The 21,037-nt window shown below is 41.9% G+C and overlaps 1 protein-coding gene across 1 annotated transcript in view; it reads left to right on the top strand.

Moving 5' to 3' along the window:
- Window positions 1-21,037, top strand: part of DNER (delta/notch like EGF repeat containing) — a 274,119-nt gene that overhangs the window by 220,078 nt on the left and 33,004 nt on the right. Inside the window, exon 9 of the mRNA XM_081051089.1 lies at window positions 16,095-16,217. Coding sequence (XP_080907215.1) covers window positions 16,095-16,217 — 123 coding nt within the window. The remainder of the gene's footprint in view (window positions 1-16,094; window positions 16,218-21,037) is intronic.

Below are 21,037 nucleotides of genomic sequence, written 5' to 3'. Positions count from 1 at the left end.
CAAAACTGCTCAGTGTCAATGATTTGCTGCCATGTCAATGATGAAGCATCTCCTGGGCCTCAGAACCCCAGCGATGGAAACCGTATGACAATGTGCTGTTATAGGTGACGTCTGAGATAGATTGTGACTGCTGGTGACCTACACCCTGAGTCCCAGTTAGACAGCCAATAAGGAGATTTGTCTGCACGGTCTACTTTTCCTACCCTCCTAGCCTTCAACGTACTTTAAATTCTTCATTGGTTTGGATTTGTATAAAAACCTGGGGACAAGGCATGTCTTCCATTTTTAAAATTGCAGCCATTAATTTTCAATTTGAAAGCACACAATGAAAGTTGCTGCATGTACTGAGTGCTTTTACAAAATTGCTTCAGTTTTAATGAAGATTCAGAGCTCTTAGGTTTTTCTGAAGCGGAATGATACATGACCTCTTTATTTTATTTATTTTTTATTCCAGGACATTGTCAACTCAAAGCACTTACTGATTTTGCAGAACAGCACGTCCTTTCCCATGTCACCAAGTGCTTCTTTATGCAGTGCCTCACTGCTCCATTTAAATCCCATTTGGCTTTATGGGGTTGCCGAGAGAGCTCCTTAGCTGTTTGGACTGAAGTCTAAATGATATGTTGATAATCACCAGGGTCATGTTTCATTTTTTTTCCTCTACCAGATGGTTTCGGATGGTACAGATCAGAGTGTCCCAGGTTATTAGCAAAAGTGTTTCTTTTAGATTGGATAAGCCCAACTGAAAGTACGTCTGGACTAAGTAATATGTAATGCCTGGTGGTATGATTTTGGGATGGCTCGCCTTTATTCACCACCCCTGAAAATATCTTTCCTTCCAGTTCTCTGATGCCCAAAAGTTTATGTCTGTGGTTTTAATCCCTTAAGTTAGGTATTGTCCCTGGTAATTAAACCTTTGTATCAGTTAGTTACTGCTGTGTAACAAACCACTCCAAAACTTAGTGGCTTAATACAACCATTTATTGCTTATAATTCCTTTGTTAATAATTTGGGCAGGGCTTAGCTGGGCTGTCTCTTCTCTGCTCCATGTGATGTTGGGTGTACTCACTTATGCTTTTGTGGTCATTTGGCAAGTTAGCTGGGTACTGGGTGGTCCTGGATGATCTTGTTCACGTGGCTGGCAGTTGGCTGGAGTGGTGGGGCAACTGGGCCACACACCATCATCCAGCCGACCAGTCTGGACTTCTTCACATGGAAGTTGGGTTCTAAAAGCAACAAGAGAGGAGAAGGATCAATGCACAAACACTTTTTAAAGATTCTTCTTCTGTTATGTTTGCTTATGTCTCATTGGCATAAGCAAGTCATAGGGCTAAACCCATGGACTACATTTCTTGATAGGAAGAGCTACAAAGAATTTGTGGCTGTTTTTTTTTCCAATCTACCACAATTTTCAAACTAAAACACACACAGACAGAAGCATACACGCACACACACACAGGATGGAAAATTGAAAAGTAAAAACAATGTGTAGGCATTGATTACTTGAGGGAAAAGAGATAAGGCCCCATAGTACTTGCCTACTCGAGTGATAAAGAATGTCTAGGAGATAACTTCTTTCCTTACTTCACAATTCTGTATAGATTGAGCCTCGTTTCTGCTTTATTTCAAGGAAATTTCATTTTCCACTTTAGATACTTTAGATAATTGACATACATAGTCTACTAGGATCTTAAGTCACCAAACAAAACACACACTTTTGATTGTCCAGTGTGTTATGACCTTTTAAGTGAATAAAATTCTTATTTTTAGGCATCTTTAATATTCATTTTGTAGAGGCAGTAGGAACAGAATTCAGGATTTACTCAAGTAATTGAGTTCTGTCTGACTCCAATTTATTTGCATTTTAAAATTTTCTTTATAATCCAGTTGCCTCAAGATACAGGCCTGTTAGTTAATTTTAGCTTTAGCTGAAGTCCTGACTGAAGTCCCGAATTAGCTTCAGCCCTTATGAGTTTAAAGCCCTTAGGGATGGTTGCCAAGTGGGAGATGTATGCTTCTAAAAATGTTCCTGAATGACTATGAGAAATTTTCTTGGTGGTTAACAATCTTTAGGGTTCAGCATATTTACATGAGAATGGCAATGACTAATAGGGAGCTTAGAGGACTACACTTTTGCATTGTGCTTTTGAATGTCCCCAGTGATATGAGAGTAAAATATTTCCAGGGGGGAGAAAAATCTATGGTTTGCATTGTATATTCCGTGCACCAGAATTTTCTGGAAAAATCTCAATCCCAATCACACAAATACTTTGGTACCGACTGCTGCCATGAGGCTGCCTTTTATTACTAGAAACAGCACCATCTTGTCAGATCATATTTCCCAGTTGTTGGTTTGTAAAAATGATTAGTATAGATTGTCTACCATTTTCTTTTTTCTGAAAATATTTTCAAAAATTAAAAAAAAATATTCCAGTGAGATATAATTGACATGTAACTTTATTAAGGTGTACAACATGTTGATCTGATACACTTATATACTGGAGAATAATTACTGCCAGATTATTAGTTAACACTTCCACAATTACCATTTCTTTTCTGTGGTGAGGACATTTAAGCTCTACACTCTTAGCAATTTTCAAGTGTATAATACAGTATTATTAACTGTAGTCAACAAGCTGTCCATTAGATCCTCAGAATTTATTCATCTTACAAGTGGAAGTTTGTACTCTTTGATCAGAATTTCCCATTTCCCTCACCCCTCAATCCCTGGCAACTGCCATTCTACTCTCTGTGTCTATGAGTTCTGTCTGCCATTTTCTGACAGTATTCCTTTCAGCTAAAATGCTGTTCCCATGGCTCAAGGAAGCTGGATTGGAAATGTGGGAGAAAAACCGTGTTCACTAATAGGAATTTAGACTTATTTCTCCTCATTCTGAGTAGGTATATATGACTCCTAGTCATCCGGTGAGGATTTTCAACGTTGGCCACTTCTGTACCCTTCCCTTTCCTCATTTTGGCCTTCCTTTTCAAAATCGATATTTGCTGTCAGTTGGAGATTTCCTTGCATTGCCTTCTTCCCTTAAGCAAATTCGAAGAGGAGTGTAGTTTCTTTTAGCCGAATGTCTGTGGCTGGTAGGTCATTTGTCTGTACATCTCAGTGTTGGTTCATTTATATGCCTGTGACTGGTCCGTGTTCTGACTACATGTTTTATGGTTGGTTTATTGATCTGCGGAGGGGAAGCCATGGCTCTTCAAAAGCATTACCACACCGTATCTAGACTTGCCATAGGTAACTCCTAGCATGTCTGTGCACTTTGGAGAATCAGAAGTTGTGGGAGGTACGTACTTGGCTGGTCTATAGCTCGGTGATTCTCAGACTTAAGTTTGTATTAGAATCAGGCAGACAACTTATTACATCTCAGAGTACTGGGCCCCACCCACAGAGTTTCTCATTTAGCAAGTCTTGGGTGGGACCTTACAATGTGCATTTTACAAGTTCCCAGGTGACGCTGATGCTGGTGGTCTGGGGACCACGCTGTAAAGACCACTGGTAGAGAGAGAGGAACAGAGACACGAGCCCTTTGGAGGGCAAACACCTACAATTTCCTGTACTTTAACCTTTTAAAATTCCTCTTTGTTAGTGTGCATACTTACATGAAAATAGTCATCCAAGTTTTATTGTCTCTCCAAAGTGCTGGAATGGAAACTTAATCTTTGATTTTGCCCCAGCACCTATCTGTTGCCTGTTCTGGGCCCCGTATCCATCTTGGTACGTTCCATACTGAGAACCCTCTGGAATGTGAGGGCTTTAACTTTCATGTTCTTTTCCAAATCTCATCCTCCTTCTCACCTTTACTGTAGACCAAGCCGGTTTTATGTGTGTACTTAAACATGCTAGAGAATCAATTGAATTTATGGGATTATTTCATTAAAACATTTTACATACTATTTATAAGTCAATACACAGACCACAAGAATCTTTAAAATCTAGTTGTAAAATATTCTGTCTTGATAACCTTGAACCTTGGTGCTTTAGTCATGGTGTTGCAAAGTAATTTTTATAGAGTCAGTAAGAAACATAGCCCATTTTATAATGAATAATTTTAACTGTTGCTACAATATGTTTAGGGGATGTATTGGTGAATGTGTTTACAAACCGTAATATTGAATGTTAAGCTTTATTATTAAAGGAAACAATATTTCTATGCCATGTCTATTTCCCTTTGGTAAAACACATCTTTACATTGCTCCTCTTTTGTTAAACTCTTGAGCAACATTTTGGTTTTCTTTTCGATAGTATTGATCATAGGTAGAATCCACCCTCTAGTGGCCAAAAGCATCATGAAAACAAAAATGACATTTGTAAGATGAAGCTAAAAAATTATGAGGAGTAATTGCTTCTTCCATATGACTAGTTTGTGACCTAGTTCTGAAGGCAAATACAAGAGAAGACTTCGAGAAATGTTTAGCTCAACGTGGTTAGAAAAATTCCCAAGATGATAGATACGTTTAAGGTCGAAATGCCTGTACATACGCAAGTGCTTCTGTCTAAGCATGCTCACTGTTGAGTTCTCCTGACTTCTGAAGCCCTTCCCAAGCGTCACAATTCAGCTGTGTATCTGCAATATTTCTTTCATTTGGTCTTAAATGTTTTTTGAAGGAGAACGCTCTTTGTAAGAACGTAACTCAGAGTAGTGGTTGTCTGCTTTTCTAGTATATCTTTATGACTTTTTTCTTTCAAATATTGAAAGAAAATTATGACTTATACTCCAGAGATCTAGAGAAATTTCAGGATTTTTAGCATCTCCAAAGATCTTCTTTTCTATATATTAGAAGATGTAATTCTCCTTTTAAAGAGACTTTTCTTTATTAGCAATACAACTTATTATAATGGCTATTCCTCATGTCTTCAAAAGTCTCCTTTTCTAAGAAGACTAGATTTTTCCCCCCTCTGTACACTGTAAGAACCATGCTCATCTCCTTCCCCTGAACCTAGAAAAATACTCTTCATGAAGTCAAGCTTTTTCTAATATTCCCAGTTCAACCTACTGCCCAATCAAGTGTTAAACACACAGCATGGTTCTTATTTCCCTGGTAATCAACATGATTTGGAGTTGTGATACTACAAATAAAACATGTATAACACATCTTTGATATAATTCCTTTGTGTTACACAAGTAACTATTTTCATCGTGGAAAATTAGATTTGAATATGCATATTTAAAATAAAAAAATGATACCTTAATTTCATCACCCAACAAAAACCACTGTTGATTTTGGAATATATTTTCCCAGGCATTTTTATGTCCAAATCAGACATTTGTAAAGAAAAGAACTCTGGCTGTATTTATGTAGGTGAAGGGGGGTACTAGGCTTATTTTACCCTATGATTCGCTTTCCTAGCAAATTCAATTCAGCCATTGTAATTGAGCATCTTCTCTATTCACCAACCCGCGTGTGAAGGAAATGAGAATGGACAGTTGTTAAAGAGAAAATGCAGAGTTTGGCATCAAAGATTGAGCAGTGAATTAAGGAGTTTTTGGCAAGCAAGAAACCAGATCCAGGTCAGAGGTTAGTCTCCAGGGATGAGGTTGAGGAAAGGGAAAAGGTAGGCTTTTTAAAAATTTGTTTATTTTTTTAATTTTTATTGGGGAATATTGGGGAACAGTGTGTTTTTCCAGGACCTATCAGCTCCAAGTCCAATCGTTGCCCTTCAGTCTAGTTGTGGAAAGCGCAGCTCAGCTCCAAGTCCAATCGCAAGTTTCAATCTGGTTGTGGGGGATGCAGCCCACCATCCCATGCCGGAATTGAACCTGGAAACCTTGTTAAAAGCTCGCGCCCTAACCAACTGAGCCATAACCAACTGAACCATCCGGCCACCCCACCAGAAGCTCAGTGGGAACTCATGGTCTTCAATCTAGTTGTGGAGGGCGCAGCTCACTGGTCCATGTGGGAGTCGAACTGCCGACCCTATTGTTAAGAGCTGTTCTCTAACCACTTGAGCCATCTGGCCACCCAAAAGGTAGGCTTTTAAAAAGCCAATCATAAACAGACTCTGTTTTATAGTAGAAAAATCCTGGTATTTGAGCTTTGGACTGGTGAGATCTGGGCTAATCATTTGGGCACTGTAGAAGGGCAAAGATGGCACTGTGTTTTTCCAAGAAGTGGTCTTCACTGCCCACGTGAAGTGATGACTCAGCATAATAATGGCACCTTTCAGGGGAATGATGCTCAGTGCCTTTACTACATAGACGAGGTAGGGCACCTACTTCAGAATTATAGGATCCATTTTGTCATTTTGAATCAGGTTTGCACTGTAGTTAGCAAACCAGGTGACCACATGTCACATTTATTAGGTACTTACTGTGCACCAGCCACTGTGCCAGATGCTTTCCTTCTGTTACTTCACGTACAATGCCAAGTGCATGTCCTCCTTTTATGAGTAAGCTTTGTTGTCACAGGCTCCCATGAGTTACCTTGATGGAAGATGGCATTGAGCCAGTGATATGGGGGTGGTCCAGAGGTCCTTACATGGAAGTACTCTCTACACTGGAGAGGTTACAAAGAGTTTAGTGTAAAGAAAATGGTGTTAAATATATTTTATTTTAATAGAGAATAACTTGAGAAACAAGAACCCTGCAATATCCCATTGTCTCTGAAACTCTTCAGATGAACCCCCTCCCCCATGCCCGTGTGTTGGTGACCCTTCTAGAGCAGAGTCCGAGGTTGATACCCCAGCTTGATTTTAGGCAATTCTCAATAATGCTTGTTTTGTAGATTAGTTGTAATTTTGATGTGGTTTTGAGAATAGGTAAACACAGTGTTTACCTACTGCGCCATCTTGGTTGTCCTCTCTGTCTATCTATTCTTTTTGGGTATTTCTTTCTCTGTGCCTTTTTCTTTCCTTTTCTCCATCTTGACACTTCTGGATCTCTGTCTTTACCTTCCTCTCTCTTTTTATTCCCATGCTCTCTTTTCTTTCTGTTCTCTTTCCCTCTCTGTGTTAACCTGTTGAATCCCCATGGCAACCCAAAATGATGGACATGACTAGTCCCAATTTATACATGAGTTAAGAGTCAGAGAGGCAAAGAAACTTGCCCAAGGCCACACAGTCAATCCTGTGTATTCTTCCTGCCTTCTCAGATTGCCCTCAAAATGCATTCATTACCTAGTGTATTTGTTTGCTAGGGCCGCCATAACAAAATACTTCCGTCCTCCGATTTTTTTGTGTCTTCTAACTTATAACCTTTCTTTTTAAACTACAGTATGATAGATAACCTCAGCACCTAGTGCAATGCTTGGCAACATGGTCAGAATTTGGCAAATATTTGTTAAAATGAACTGGTGTTTTTTTCTTCAAATTACTTCTGTTTTCCTGGGAGAAACTGTCAGTTCCTTTTGTTTGATTAAAATCTATTTCTAGAAAGTGGTTTCATACTCCTTTCTATCCCATCCCCCACCACCAGTCCCACCCTATGAATGAGATTCTGTTGTATCTCAAAGTGCCTAGAACAGAAATTGGCCCAGAGGAGGGGACTCAGTCAATGTCAACTGGCCCATTTCTTCTAATAGGAATTACAGCACCTCTGGATAGGAGAGCCAGGAACCTAGGATGCAACTTCGTCCTCTCCCTCTTTCTTACCCTTCACATTCATTACCACGTACTGCTATTTTACTTTTAAAATGGCTCTTGACATTAATTCTCTATCTGGCACTGCCACTGGCATTCCCGCCATGTTTTCCCTGAGACTATTACAGTAGCCACTTAACTGATTTCTCCACATTGATTCTTGCAGGTCTTTCCCCACTTCTCCAAAATGTAGCTGGAGTGTCCTTTCTGAAATGCAAATCTGATTTTGTCACGCCCCCACTCCCCCCGCCCCACTCCATTAAAGGTACCACCTGTCTGGCATCTTCCTGCCTCTTGTTTCTTCTCCACCCTTTGCTCTTCAGTGGGCCCTAGCCCATCTGCAGAAGGAGCCCTGCATCCCCACCATGGGGCTTCTGCACGAGCTGTCTACCTGCCTTGAGTTTTCTCTTTGCCCTCCCATTTAATCGATACTTACTCACCCCTCACCTCTCAGTTTCCTCAGGGCGGCCTTCCTGGAGCTTGGCCAAGGTCAGGTACCCTGCTTCTCTTCCCTCTTCCCTCAGCGCTTCTATTTGGATGATTGTTTGCTGTCTTTCTCCTTTAAAGGCCCCTAGTAGAGGCATTATGTCTGTTTTCCCATAGCCTTACAGCTCCAGTGATTAGTACAGTACTTGGCAGATCATAGAATTAAAGAATGATTTAATTGAGGAGGCAAACAGGAGATGCAAAGAATCGCCAACCTACCCACATGACTGTTAAAGGTAGGAGGTCTTTGCAGTGATGGAGAACATCAACTCACTGCACTAATAGTCAGGACAGGACTGACAGCCAGCTGTCCATTATCCATCCTTTTGGCAGCCCAGGGAGGCGGAGAGGTGCAATCTATAGATGGCTCAATAACATGAATACAAGGGAGATTGGAGAACCTAAAACTTTAATTTAGCCTCTATTGATGATCCTTCCAATTTAATGCTTATAAGAACCGCAACAGTGGAAACATTGACTGATTTGGGTCAGTGCACATCTATTTCCCCTCGCAAAGGACGGTTAATGAATTAGGGAGAAAAGCAGCAGCAGCAGCAGTCACTGTCCTCCACATGCAAACTAACTCTCTGTATTTGCTTACACAACCTCCTCCATGCTCACAGATTGTTTCTCTTTGTGTGTGTGTGTGTGTGTGTGTGTGTGTGTGTGTGTGTGTGTGTGTGTGACAGGACAGTATAATTACCCATGGATGTCTGTAAGATCTCAACGCAGCAGGTCTGTTTAGAGTGCCTGAATGCTTGAGAGGATTAATGGGAGCAGGGATTCTTGCTACATTTTTTCCTGTTCTTAAAAGGATTCCTATTGTGAACATACCAGCAAAGAGAGAGATTGAGATGGGCACATGCACACGCATGCACACACATTTTCCTGAGAGCAGCAAAGCTCTCTGTTCAGTAAAATGAACACGCTACCTGAGAAGCTGCCTTGCTGAAGGGGCTCTGTGGTAATCAGAGAATTTAGCCAGAATTTCAAAGCTCACAGACACTCAATATAATAGGTCTATTTTCTCTTTGTCCACAGCTTTAACTACTATGGCTGAGGTGTTTGGAAGATTTGCTCTCCCGGGAACTGGCGTAGGCTCAAGTCAGGGAGTCTTGGGTTTTCATGTTTTATCCATTAAACCTGAAACGAGGGGAAAACATCCTTTGAGTTGCAACACACTTTTAAAGGAGCCACTCTGTGTCTCCCCACTCTCTTCAGTCTGATCTTAAAGTAAAACAAACCAAACAGAACCAAATCACATCACATTCCTTCCTTCCTTGAATTTGGCCTGCACTGAAGGCATGCCCCCTGCTCCCCCATTCTGCACACATCACCACTGGGTTTGAAGATCCGGTGAGCTTGCTCTTTCTGAGGCAGCAGGGAGCCCTCCAGAAGTGACACACATGGCTGAGTTGTTGCAATTTGTTATAGGACTTGTGAAAGCCATCTGGCTTCAGCCAGCGTCCTGCAGTTGGGGATTTTTCAGCGTGGGATGTAATGGATGGACGAGGGGAGGAAAGGGCTCTAGAGTAAACGCAGTGTGGGGCCAGAGCCTATCTTATGTTGATATGAATATTTAATTGATGTTGTCTTGGGACAGTGTTGAGAGAGAATGGGGAGAAAAGGAATCAACTGTCTCTTAAACCCTGGAGACAGCAGTCATGTTCTGGGACAGTCTGGACGCCGGAGGTAGAATCCTGGCTCCCTGGCCTTTGCCGAATTGGTAAATGGGTTGGACTTTGGTCTTTTCCGGGGACATAGAGGCGTCCCAACCTAATGGCAGAACAATCAGCAGGGTTCTTCTTGCTGTAGCTTGAAACCCACCAGGAGCCGGGGTGAGCGGGGGGCTCTTTTCTCTCTCCTCTCTTTATCCCATCTGCTTGGTGAGTTCCTAGCTGCAGAGGAACCAAATGCCTCTGTGGGATGGCACTGCTGAAGAGACTCACCCATGGGCTGGCATGACATCAAACCCACAATCATAGATGGACCCCCTTCGTTCTACCCAGAAATCCTTTTTCTCGATGAATTCACTCTCACTCTTCACAGTGACAATGTCAAAGTGGCACATCCTCAACTATCAAGTTGCTTTCATGTTATAAAAAGGATCTATGACAGTGGTTCTCCAAAGGAGGTTTTTGTCCTTTAGGGGACATATGGCAACATCTGGAGACATTTTTGCTATCACAACTGGGGAGCAATCGTGCTACTAGAATCTAGCAGGAATAGGCGGGATGCTGCTTGCCTTCCAACAATGCACAGGACAGCCCCCAACCATGAAGAAGGATTCAGACCAAAATGTCAATAGTGTTGTAGTTGAGCAATCCCGATTCTCAGTGTTCTGGACTGAATTGTGTCTCCCCCAAATTCATATGTTGAAACACGAACCTCCAATGTGACTGTTTTTGGAGATAGAGCCTTTAAAGAGGTAATTAAGTTTTAATGAGGGCATAAGGATGGGGCTCTAATTCAGGATGACTGGTCTTATATAACCCTGTGAAACACCAGGGAGCCATGCCCACAAGCAAAGACCAGGTGAGGACATAGCAAGAGAGTAGTCCTTTGCAAGCCAAGGAGAGAGGCCTCCGGAGAAACCAAACCTGATGACACCTTGATCTAAGACTTTCAGCTCCAGAACTGTGAGAAAATAAATTTCTGTTGGGTAAGCCACCCAGTCACTACTATTTCATTATGGTGGCCCTAGCAAACAAATGCACTAGATAAGGAATGCATTTTGAGGACAACCTGGGAAGGTAGAAAGAACACATAAGACTGACTGTGTGGCCTCAGGCCAAGTTTCTTTGCCTCTCTGACTCTTAACTCCTCATCTATAGATTGGGACTAGTCGTGCCCATCATTTTGGGTTGTCATGAGAAACACACAACCCACACAAAGGGTGTGCTACAGAGCACATGCCACCATCTTGCTTCTAGACTCTGAGCTCCCTGTAGGTGACGACTCTGCCATTTAGCTTTATACCCATGATACCTGGAAGCACCTGGAGCATCAGAGGCACATCTTTGATGTGTGTTGATTTAATCAGTGACATTTTGGGTGCCAATGCAACCACTTTTATTTGAACATCTTTCCTGCACCAGATACTGTGGGTACAGCTATGAACTCTGCAATTATGGCCTCTGCCTTCAAGCTTATATTCTAGTGAAGAGAGAGAAATAGTAATCATGTAAAGAACTAAGTTAAAAATATAGTTTTAGACACTTATAAGTGCTGTGGTGGAAATCAATTGAGTGTTGTGATGAGTAACTAGTGGGGAAAGCTACTTTAGGTAGCGTCGTCAGAAAATTATCTGAAGATACGACTTTTGCTTTGTTTTGTTTTGTTTAGTGATATATGTGTGCTCTATTGGTGACTTAAATTCCACTATTGCTCTTGTGAAGAGATTTGCCAAAAATGGTGAACAAATCTTGGTACAATCTTCTCTTGATTTACCCCGTAATTACATTGCAGGAAAACTCAGTATATCTAAAAACAATGTTGTACATGTAAAGCAGTTAGATTCTAGGTATCGAAAGTTATGAACAGGGTTTAACCTACGTGAATGTCCAGTGGGTCAGTCCAAAGTTGTGAAGGATGCCATTCTTTGTTGTGTAGGGGAATCCTAGTCATTGCATGATGTTTAATATCTCTGGCCCCCACTAACTAATTTCTACTAGAACCCTCCAGTCATTGTAATAATCAAGCTTACCCCCAATTTCTAAAACACCCTGTGACAGGCAGAACAGCCCCCAGTGAGAGTCATGCTTTTGAGGCTCTCCAGTGATCTCCTAACCTTGTCACTCTGTTGTCATTCTCAGTCTCCAGAACCTCTGACACTGTTCAACAGCCTCCTTGGTTTCCTTTTCTCTCCTGGCTTCTGTGACTTTGCATGCCTTGGGCTCTCTTCCTCTCCTTTGCTCCATTTCTGCCCAGTGTCCTGATCTGGCTTCTTGCTGTCCACTTGCCTATCCTTGTAGATCCGACTTTGGTCTCTTCTTCTTTTCTCTCCATGTTTTTCTTTGGTGAAAACTTCACTACTTCCAGGCACTAACTCTCAGAGGACTGTTTCTATCCTCTCAAAGCCCAATTTTTTTCTAACTGCCACCTGGACCTCCCCAAGAGAGCCCCAAGTTAAACATGTCCAAAGTCTAACTGGTCAACTTCCTCAAAAGCCTGTTATTTCTATGGTCATATCTGTTTGTGTTAATGGCAACATTACCTATGCACTCGGGCTAAACATGGCAGCCATCTTGACCGCTCTTTCTCATTCCCATGTGTGGTTGGTCGCTGTGTTCTGTCAATTCTAAGGAAGTGACTGGAGTTGCATATTCAGGAGCAAGTCATGCACAGGTCAGACTGGTAGTGATGAAGATCAGTGCCCTGAAAGGGGCCACTCGGATCCCACCCTTCTGATCTGTTATTTTATTTTTTAAAAGACCTTTTTGGACTAGCTTAGTATTTCTAAACACTGGGCATACTGCCCTGAGCTAATTTGTCTGCCCAAATTCATTACCAGCAGTGGGTGGCAGCCTCATTTTCATAGAAGCCGTCTTTTTTTTTTTTCCAAAGGGTGGCCTTTTCATTCAAACAGTCAGATTTAGGTTCTTTGGCATAAAGTGTAAAGGGGGCCTTGACATTTCCATAAAGACATTTAAATGTTGCCGTCTCTGAAGAAACAGTTTTAGCATATGAGACCTTTATCTTCCTTCCCCCCAAGGAAGAAAAACATCACCAGCTTAATTATCTCTGTAAACTAACTTACTCATTTGCTTTTCATGTTGCTGATGGAAAAAGATAATGATAAAGTTTTCCAAAAACGAAACCAGTTATGGGTGATTTCATGAAATTTACTTTTGATTTTCGTCTATGTAAATAACACCTCAGTTCAGAGACCCAAGATGCTTGTAGGGTTATATATGATTCTTCCAACTTTATGTTTAAAAGATCTGCTAGGAGAACAAATACAATTGAAAGATGCTGCTTGTGGCTATTTTTCCACAATGGGAAGAAGCCAGAAGACACTTAACAAGCTCTATCTGTCTGTCTATCTATCATCTATCTATCTATTTGTCTGTCTGTCTGTCTGTCTGTCTATCTATCTATCTATCTATCCTCTATCTATCTGTCTATCTATCTATCAACTATCTATCCACATTGTGTGAGTGTGTGTGTGTGTGTGTGTGCGCGCGAAATTTTAAAAAATTGTGATAAAATCACATAACATGAAATACATTTTTAGGTTGACAGTACAGTGCTGTGAACTATACGCACATTGTAGTACAGCAGATCTCTATGCCATTTTCATTTTGCGTACATGAAACTCTGTCCACTGGACAGCAGCTTTCCATTTCCCCTCCCCCAACTCCTGGCAACTGTCATTTTACTCTGCTTCTATGAGTTCAACTACTTTAGATGCTTCTTATGAGTAGAATCATGAAATATTTGTCCTTCTGTGAATGGCTTTTTTCACTTAGTGTATGGCCTCAGGGTTCATCCATGTTATAGCTTATGACAGGATTTCTTTCTTTTTTAAGACTGAATGATTTCCACTGAATGCATATACCATATTTTCTTTATTCATATATCTGTTGATGGGCATTTACATTGTTTCCACTCTTGGCTATTGTGAATAATGCTGCAATGAACATGCGAGTGCAAATATGTCTTTGACATCCTGTTTGCAACTCTTTTGGAGAAGTACCCAGAATTGGAATTGCTGGATCATATGGTAGCTCTATTTTTAATTTTTTGAGGACTCTCCATACTGTTTTCCATAGCAGCTGCACCATTTTACATTCTCACAACAGTGTACAAGGGTTCCAATTTCTCTCCATCCTTGCCAACACTTGTTTTATAATATATATATATATATATATATATGTTTATATATGTATTTATTTATAATAGCTATTCTAACAGGTATGAGGAGATATCTCATTGTGGTTTTGATTTGCATTTTCCTGATGGTTAGTGATATTGAGCAACTTCTTGTATACCTGTTGGCCATTTGTATTACCGTATACCATTCACAAAAATCAACTCAAAATGGATTCAAAACTTAAACATAAGAGACCTGAAACTATAAAACTCGTAGAAGAAAACATATGGGGGAAGCTTCACAACCTTAGTCTTGGCAGTGGTTTCTTGGGTATGACACCGAAAGCATAGGCAACAAAAGCAAAACTAGGGAAGGGGGACTACATCACACTTAAAAAGCTTCTGCACAGCCAAAGAAGCAATCAGCAGAGTCAAAAGCAACCTACGGAATGGGAGAAAATGTTTGCAAACCATATATTTGATGAGAGGTTAATACGCAAAACTTTTGTAAAAAGAAAGATTTTCTGTTGAATCTAGATCGGGAACCAGCCAACTTGTTCCCTAAAGGGTCGGGTGGCAAAGATTTGGGGCTTTATAGGCCATTTGGTCTCAGTTGCCACTATTCACCCTGTCCTTATTGTGTGAAAGCAGTCACGGGCAATCCAGAAAGGGATGGGCGTGACTGTGTCCCAATACAAATTCATACCCCAAAATAGACTGGGGTGGATTTGGCCTGGAGGCCATAGCTTGCTGAGCCCTAACCGAGAGCAGGGTTTCTCGATCTGGCTGTGGTAGCATCTCAGTCAGGTGGATTGTGTTGTGAGGAAGCTGGCCGGTGCATTGTAGGATGTTCGGCAGCAGGCTTACACGAGATGCCAGTAGCAACTCCTTCCCTGACACTCTAGTGACAACCGAAAGTGTCCCCAAACACTGCCAGGTGTCCTCTGGGGGACAGAATTGCTATGAGTTGACAAACTCTGACCTAGGTGAGGAAAATAATCTGATGAACAGTAACAGGAAATATTTCCCTGAAGCCACCAAGAGGGTGAGATAGAAGAATTGAAAACCATGGTATGTTTGCCGTAGGTAGGTCAAGGTCTCCTCAAAGGAGTCGTTACCACCTAAATTTGGAAAGCAGTTGAAATGCCAAGTACTTGAAAGGTGCTCTGTTAATAATACAGATATGAGCCTAACCTACTTTTATAACTGGCACAAGAAACAAAACAGTTCAAGTTTTGAAGGTTGGCTATGAGTTGGAAAGCTGGAAAAAAGCTAGTAGTTCTAGTTCCCACTTGAGCAAGCGTTTGTTTTTTCTGCTTATCTGAATTCAGAACCAACACAGGCAGGGTGATTTTTGAAAGTACTCACATGTTTCTCATTGCTTGGACAGGGCCAGACAAAAAAATGGTCCAGTTTCATTGCAAATTGGCAGTAACACATATTTTTGAAAGTTAAAAACAGCATAACATTCATAAGTGAATCTCAAAGAATGTTGTCATCTTGTCTTTTAGAATAAACACCTGTTTTGCAATTAGGAGGGTAAGAGCCATCTTTAATTAAGAAATTGTTGGGTTTCTTTTCCTTCCTTACTATTATTATATTTTTAATAATTAAAAACTGTGAGTACAACGAAAAATGTTATAATTTAGATAATCATAACTTTAAAGAAACAAGAAAAGATAGCCCACATTTCCTCATGAATTTAAGTTAAGCCTTTTTAAGCTGACTTTTCTTCCTGACTTGAAAAGCAAAGAAAATGCATCGATCTTTTTCTCCTTGAATGAAATTCCCTGAAGTTAGATATATTTTTCTAACTGATTGGAGGAAAAGTGTGGTCCTCACCCTTGAAAGGGGCTGTTTATCCCGTGCTATAGATGCTGCCGCTCTCACTGTCTCCTGTGGCCACAAAAGATACTCAGTACCTGTGGTACTACTAAACACAATGTAGTAAGGGGACCAACTGGTGGATAAATGGGATAACTTCTTTGATATTTGGGATCATGCAAGAGGGTGATCAGAACAGATTCTTCATAGCCTTCCTGAAAATCCACAATTCAATTCTACCCCAAGAGACCCAGTTCTTTAAAAGCCCATTGTCTGTGCCATGCTTTCCAGTGAATCCCAGCTGCCTTCCTGGCAGGCTGGTTCAGTGTGGGTTTCCATGGGATGCATCTGATGGCAGTCCTTTCTCTCTGTCTCTCAGGTTACCACGGCCTCTACTGTGAGGAAGAATACAACGAGTGCCTCTCTGCCCCATGCCTGAACGCGGCCACCTGCAGGGACCTCGTTAACGGCTATGAGTGCGTGTGCCTGGCAGAATACAAAGGTGAGCGGCTCTTTGGCCTTCTTGTGGTAGAGTGGCTCTAAATGACATCATGGCTTTCTCAATGTAAACGCATAAACCTTAAGTGGAGCATGGAATTGTTTAGAATAAAAATCAGATACTGGCGCTGGGATGATTTGTGGGGCCCGAGGGGACCAATTGGCAAGTCTCAGGTTTCCTCCAGATACACTGAAAAGTCTCTCTTCTGCCCGTCCCTTCATGTGTCTCACTCTTTTCTCTGTTGAATGTGTACAAAGCTGAGGATGAAAGGTGAGTGTAAGTGGACGGTCAGACGTAGGTCAGAGGACTTGGCGGTGGAATCGGCGGGAGAGGGAAGCATGCCGCAGAGGGCTAGCTGGGCAGACAGGCTGCTGTGCTTTTCGCCGGAGGAGTCCGGTGGAATCTCACCTATTGGCATATAAGTTTAATCTCATTCAATGACTCAGTTTTGTCAGAGTCACTCCGGAAAAACAGCGGACCCTGCTGGAGTGTTTAAGATGTATGGACCCTGTTCTATGTCTTTACGTGCATTACCTCATAAATCACCACAAGCACCCTGTGAGGTGATAGGTCGTGGTCATGGTGTCCCTGTGAGCCTGCCAGCGTGGGCCCGAAAGCTCTTTTGTCTGCCTCCCCAGTGGGCTCGAGCTACAATTGGTGGGTGGTGTGGCTTCACTGGCACCCAGACACCCTCAGACAACACTGCCCGGAGAGGCTGTTTATCAGCTGCCGCACACATTTCTCTAAGCCCCAACTTCAGGGCCGGGTTTAGATTTTTGAAATGCTTCTGTGGGCTCTATTTATAACCATTTCACTTAACCTCTTGCTCCCACCGCGGCTTGCTTGATGCCATCCATCTGCACGGTGACCTTGTGCGGCAGCCACTGCTGCTTCTCTTTGGATGGACCCACCCTTATTTCGTGGTCTTCTGCGTGAGTCTCACGGGTTTGGAGGCCACAGGGATAATCTAGCCTATGGAGGCAAAGGCTGAAGGTGGGTCCGGGCTTTGCTTTATGTTTGGCAGATCTGATGCCTCCTCCAATGTGTGGTGCCTGTTTCGAGCCAGATTCCACCAGCCTCCCCAAGGGCAGCTGTGCTGGGTTCATCCATGTGGTTTTTGTGTTCTAGGTCCATCAGAGCATTGAGAAATGGGGAGTATGCTCAATTCTGGAAAGTAGCGTAAAAGAGCAGGGAATCAGAACACCTAAGTAACTCATCCCAGTTGTATCACTGGCTTCCTGATGAGCCTGGGTAAATCCCTTTATCTTGGCTGTATAAAGGAAGGACAGGGATACTTCCTGAGATTTGGAGACTCTTCAGTGACAAAATTAGTAGTGGTGGGTGTGCTTCAAAAATTAAAAATTCTAAGACTTCTTTAGTTTATGAGAGAATTTTTATGAAGCAAACTTCATCTTTGTAAATGACAAAATCACTAATGGGGTGTATTCTGAATATGCCCCTTACTTTCCTGTCTTTGAGGCATTGCTCATGCTATCATGACTAAAACAGATGGCAGGGCCCGAGTCCTAGAGTTTCTGATTCTGTGTGTCTGGGGTGGGGCCCAGGAATTTGCGTTTCCGGTAAGCGCTCAGGCGATGTTGATGGGCTGGCCATGCACCACCCGTTGAGACTGCCCCGCTCTACAGACTTACCTGCATTCACAGTCACTAAAACCTCTTTCTTATCCATATTTGTTGATCGTGTGTAACTCATCCTGATCAAGGGTAATTCTTCTACATATGCTCTAAATTCTACCTTTCTGTGACCTTCTTCTATCAAGTACAGACTCTGCTGGATGACTTAAGAAGGGAGATAGCCCTGGAGGGGATGTCAAAAACATCTGAGGATTTGTGTTCTCAAAGAAAGGGTACGGGTGCTGGGAGCCTTTGCATAGAACAGGGTTAGGGGACAGGGTTCTGAGGGGAACCGAGGACTCAATGCTCAGCTGAGCCCAAAAGACCCCTCAGCTTATGGAGAGGCCATATATGAATGTGCTGCATGTGACCCATAGGGCCGAGTGCTTGGGTCTCCTGGATATTGGCTGTCCTTGGAGAAAATGGCACAGTGGGGCTGAACTGGTCTTTTCTTTTTTGTGTGGCTGGGAAAGAATGGTCTCCTGTTCACACCTGGAGAGCCTCGAGAACCCCAAACTTGGAGGCCTCTAGCCTGTGCCTTAGTAGACAGGACCCAGGTGGAGGAGAATATCTGGTGTCATCTGTGTCTGGCATTGTCAGCTTCTAGCCTGGCCAATATGGGAAGCCTGTACAAGCAACTCAAAGAGGGAAAACATTTAGGAAATAAAAACAAAATCGCAACAACAATCAACAAGTCTAAACACTCAAGAGAGGAAGTGAAAAAAGTAATGTATACTACTCAAAATTTAATTTAGATCTGGAAAAGCAAAAGGAGGAACTAATTCATGATAGAAGTAAAAGTATGAGGAAATGGAAACCATGAGACTAAAGATAGAAAATGTGCAGAAAAGATGCAAGAGATCTGTTTCCGTCTGAATGATGGATGCTCCAGAAGAAAAAGGAAGACATGGAAATAAAACAAGAATCATCTGATTACTAGAAGGAGAAATCTATGAGCTGAAGAAAATTGAAGTGTTCAAATAGAATGGGCTTACGCCATTCCAGATGATTAATGAAGGATATGATTCACAATGTGAGATTTCCTGGTAGAATTTCCAAACCCAAGGATAAAGAGACACTTTTTAAACACTATTCTTCACAGGGAGTACAGTTTACACACAAAAGAAAGAGAATCAAACCAGCATTGGACTGCTCTTTTCTATAATGAAACTAAACAATAGCAAAGAAGTACTCTTTTCAATGACAAGGGCTGGTAGTTAAAGGATAGTTGATATTTGAGGGTAAAAGAAAGACGTTTTGTACATTTAAGAATACAGAAAATATGACACCATGTACTCTCTCTAAGAAAATTGTTTTAAAAAGTATTCTCACTAACTTGCAACTAAATCAGAACAAAGGCTGCTAGGGAAAGGCAGAGAACAGGAGGAAGAGGGCGGAGCGGATTTCTTTAAATGGAGGGATAAACCTAAATAGATGATATTGATTGTGATTGTGAATAATCATTTAATGGTGAAGGAAAGTCTCTTGAAGAAAATAGGTATACCTTTGTATTACTTAGTATTGCTGCATAATGCGTTCTTACGAGGTGGTGGCTTGAAACAACACGCTTTTGTTACCTGACAGTTTCGCTGGTCCAGGCCTGGCTTCATGGACTCCTTGCTCAGGGTCTCACTGGAATCAGGATGTTGCCTGGGCTGCATTCTCATCTGAGGCTTGAATAGGGAAGGATCTACTTCTACGTCCCTTCAGGTTGTTGGCAGAATTCCCATCCTTGTGGCTGTAGAATTTATGACAACTCGCTTTCGTGAAAGAGAGCCTCTGTTGTTTCACATATCTAACTTCAGGAGAGGCCTGCACCCACTAAAGACCTCACCTGATTATGCCAGGCCTACCTACGAGTAACTCAGAGCCAACTCATTAGGGACCTTAGTTGCACCTTCAAAATCTCTTAACTTTTGCCACATGCTATTGGTTAGAAGCTCAGATTCAAGAAGAGGGAATTACACAAGGGTGTGACTCATTGGGGGACACGCTAGGCTGTGTCCATCACACCTCTTACTAATGAAAAATTTAAATGACCACACTACAGTTTCATATCCTTCTCACGAAATCCATGAGTTGGAGGGGATGGGGTGGGAAGGATTGGAAGACATACAAGTGTATTAAAGATCTCATCCCAGGGGCTGGGTAAAGTGATTACTTAATTTTGGTATATTTATAGACACATTTAGGTTACGTTTAAATAAGACTGCTGAAAACAGGAAGTTAAACCCTAGCAAAGTAGTGATAAATGATAGAACTTCTGAACTAACAGTGACAGGGAAGTGGTGGTGGTTTAGAAGGAATTAAAAGAGAGGCAGAAAAGGCTAACTGATGATGCTCTCCAGTCCAGAGGAAGAGTGAGTAAGAGGAAGGGAGAAGTAACAAGATCTTGTGCCTTTCTTTCCTTGAAAAATGGACATTCCCTCCCTTTTTGGAAGCATTTCCCCCCAAATATAATTACAGATAGGGTGTATGTATAAACGTGGGAAATGATCAGATGGGTGGGCATCAGTTTCTAGCTAGTGCTTACTTCTGGAGTTAGAACTTAGATACGTGGTGTGTTGGGGGAGAGTTGGGACTTTAACTTCTTATTTTACACGTGTTTTTTTTTCCCCAGTCTAGTTGTGGCGGGGTGCAGATCACCTCAAAGTCAAGTCATTGTTTTCAATCTAGTTGTGGAGGGCGCAGCTCATTGGCCCATGTGGGACTCGAACCGGTGACCTTGGTGTTATGAGCACTATGCTCTAACCACTGAGCCAACTGGCCGCCCACCTGGGGCTCAGCTCCAAGCTCAAGCCATTGTTTTCAATCTAGCTGTGGAAGGCACAGTTCACTGGGCCATGTGGGAATTGAACTGGCAACCTTGTTGTTAAGAGCTGCGCTCTAACCAACGGAGCCATCCAGCTGCCCCCACATTATTTTTTAAGTGGTGATTTTTATTGTTTTATGTTTAAAAATTTCAACAAATGAATACAACTTCCTAAAAAGAATGAGTGTAATAGGACATCAGACAAGTATAGCTAAGAACATTTTGAAAAAGGAAAGAAACGACGGGGGACGTCTGCCAGATGTTAAAACTATTATAACATTATAATTATTATTACATTCATATGCTACAGGTGCGAGAATGAACAGCTGACCAACACTGAACAACGGCCCAGAAACCATTGTCTGTAATAAGTATGA

The sequence above is a fragment of the Rhinolophus hipposideros genome, assembly GCF_964194185.1.
Source record: "Rhinolophus hipposideros genome assembly, chromosome: 6".
Lineage (NCBI taxonomy): Eukaryota > Metazoa > Chordata > Mammalia > Chiroptera > Rhinolophidae > Rhinolophus > Rhinolophus hipposideros.
Note: the sequence above shows the minus strand (reverse complement) of the source record. Positions and strands in the feature narration are given on the sequence as shown.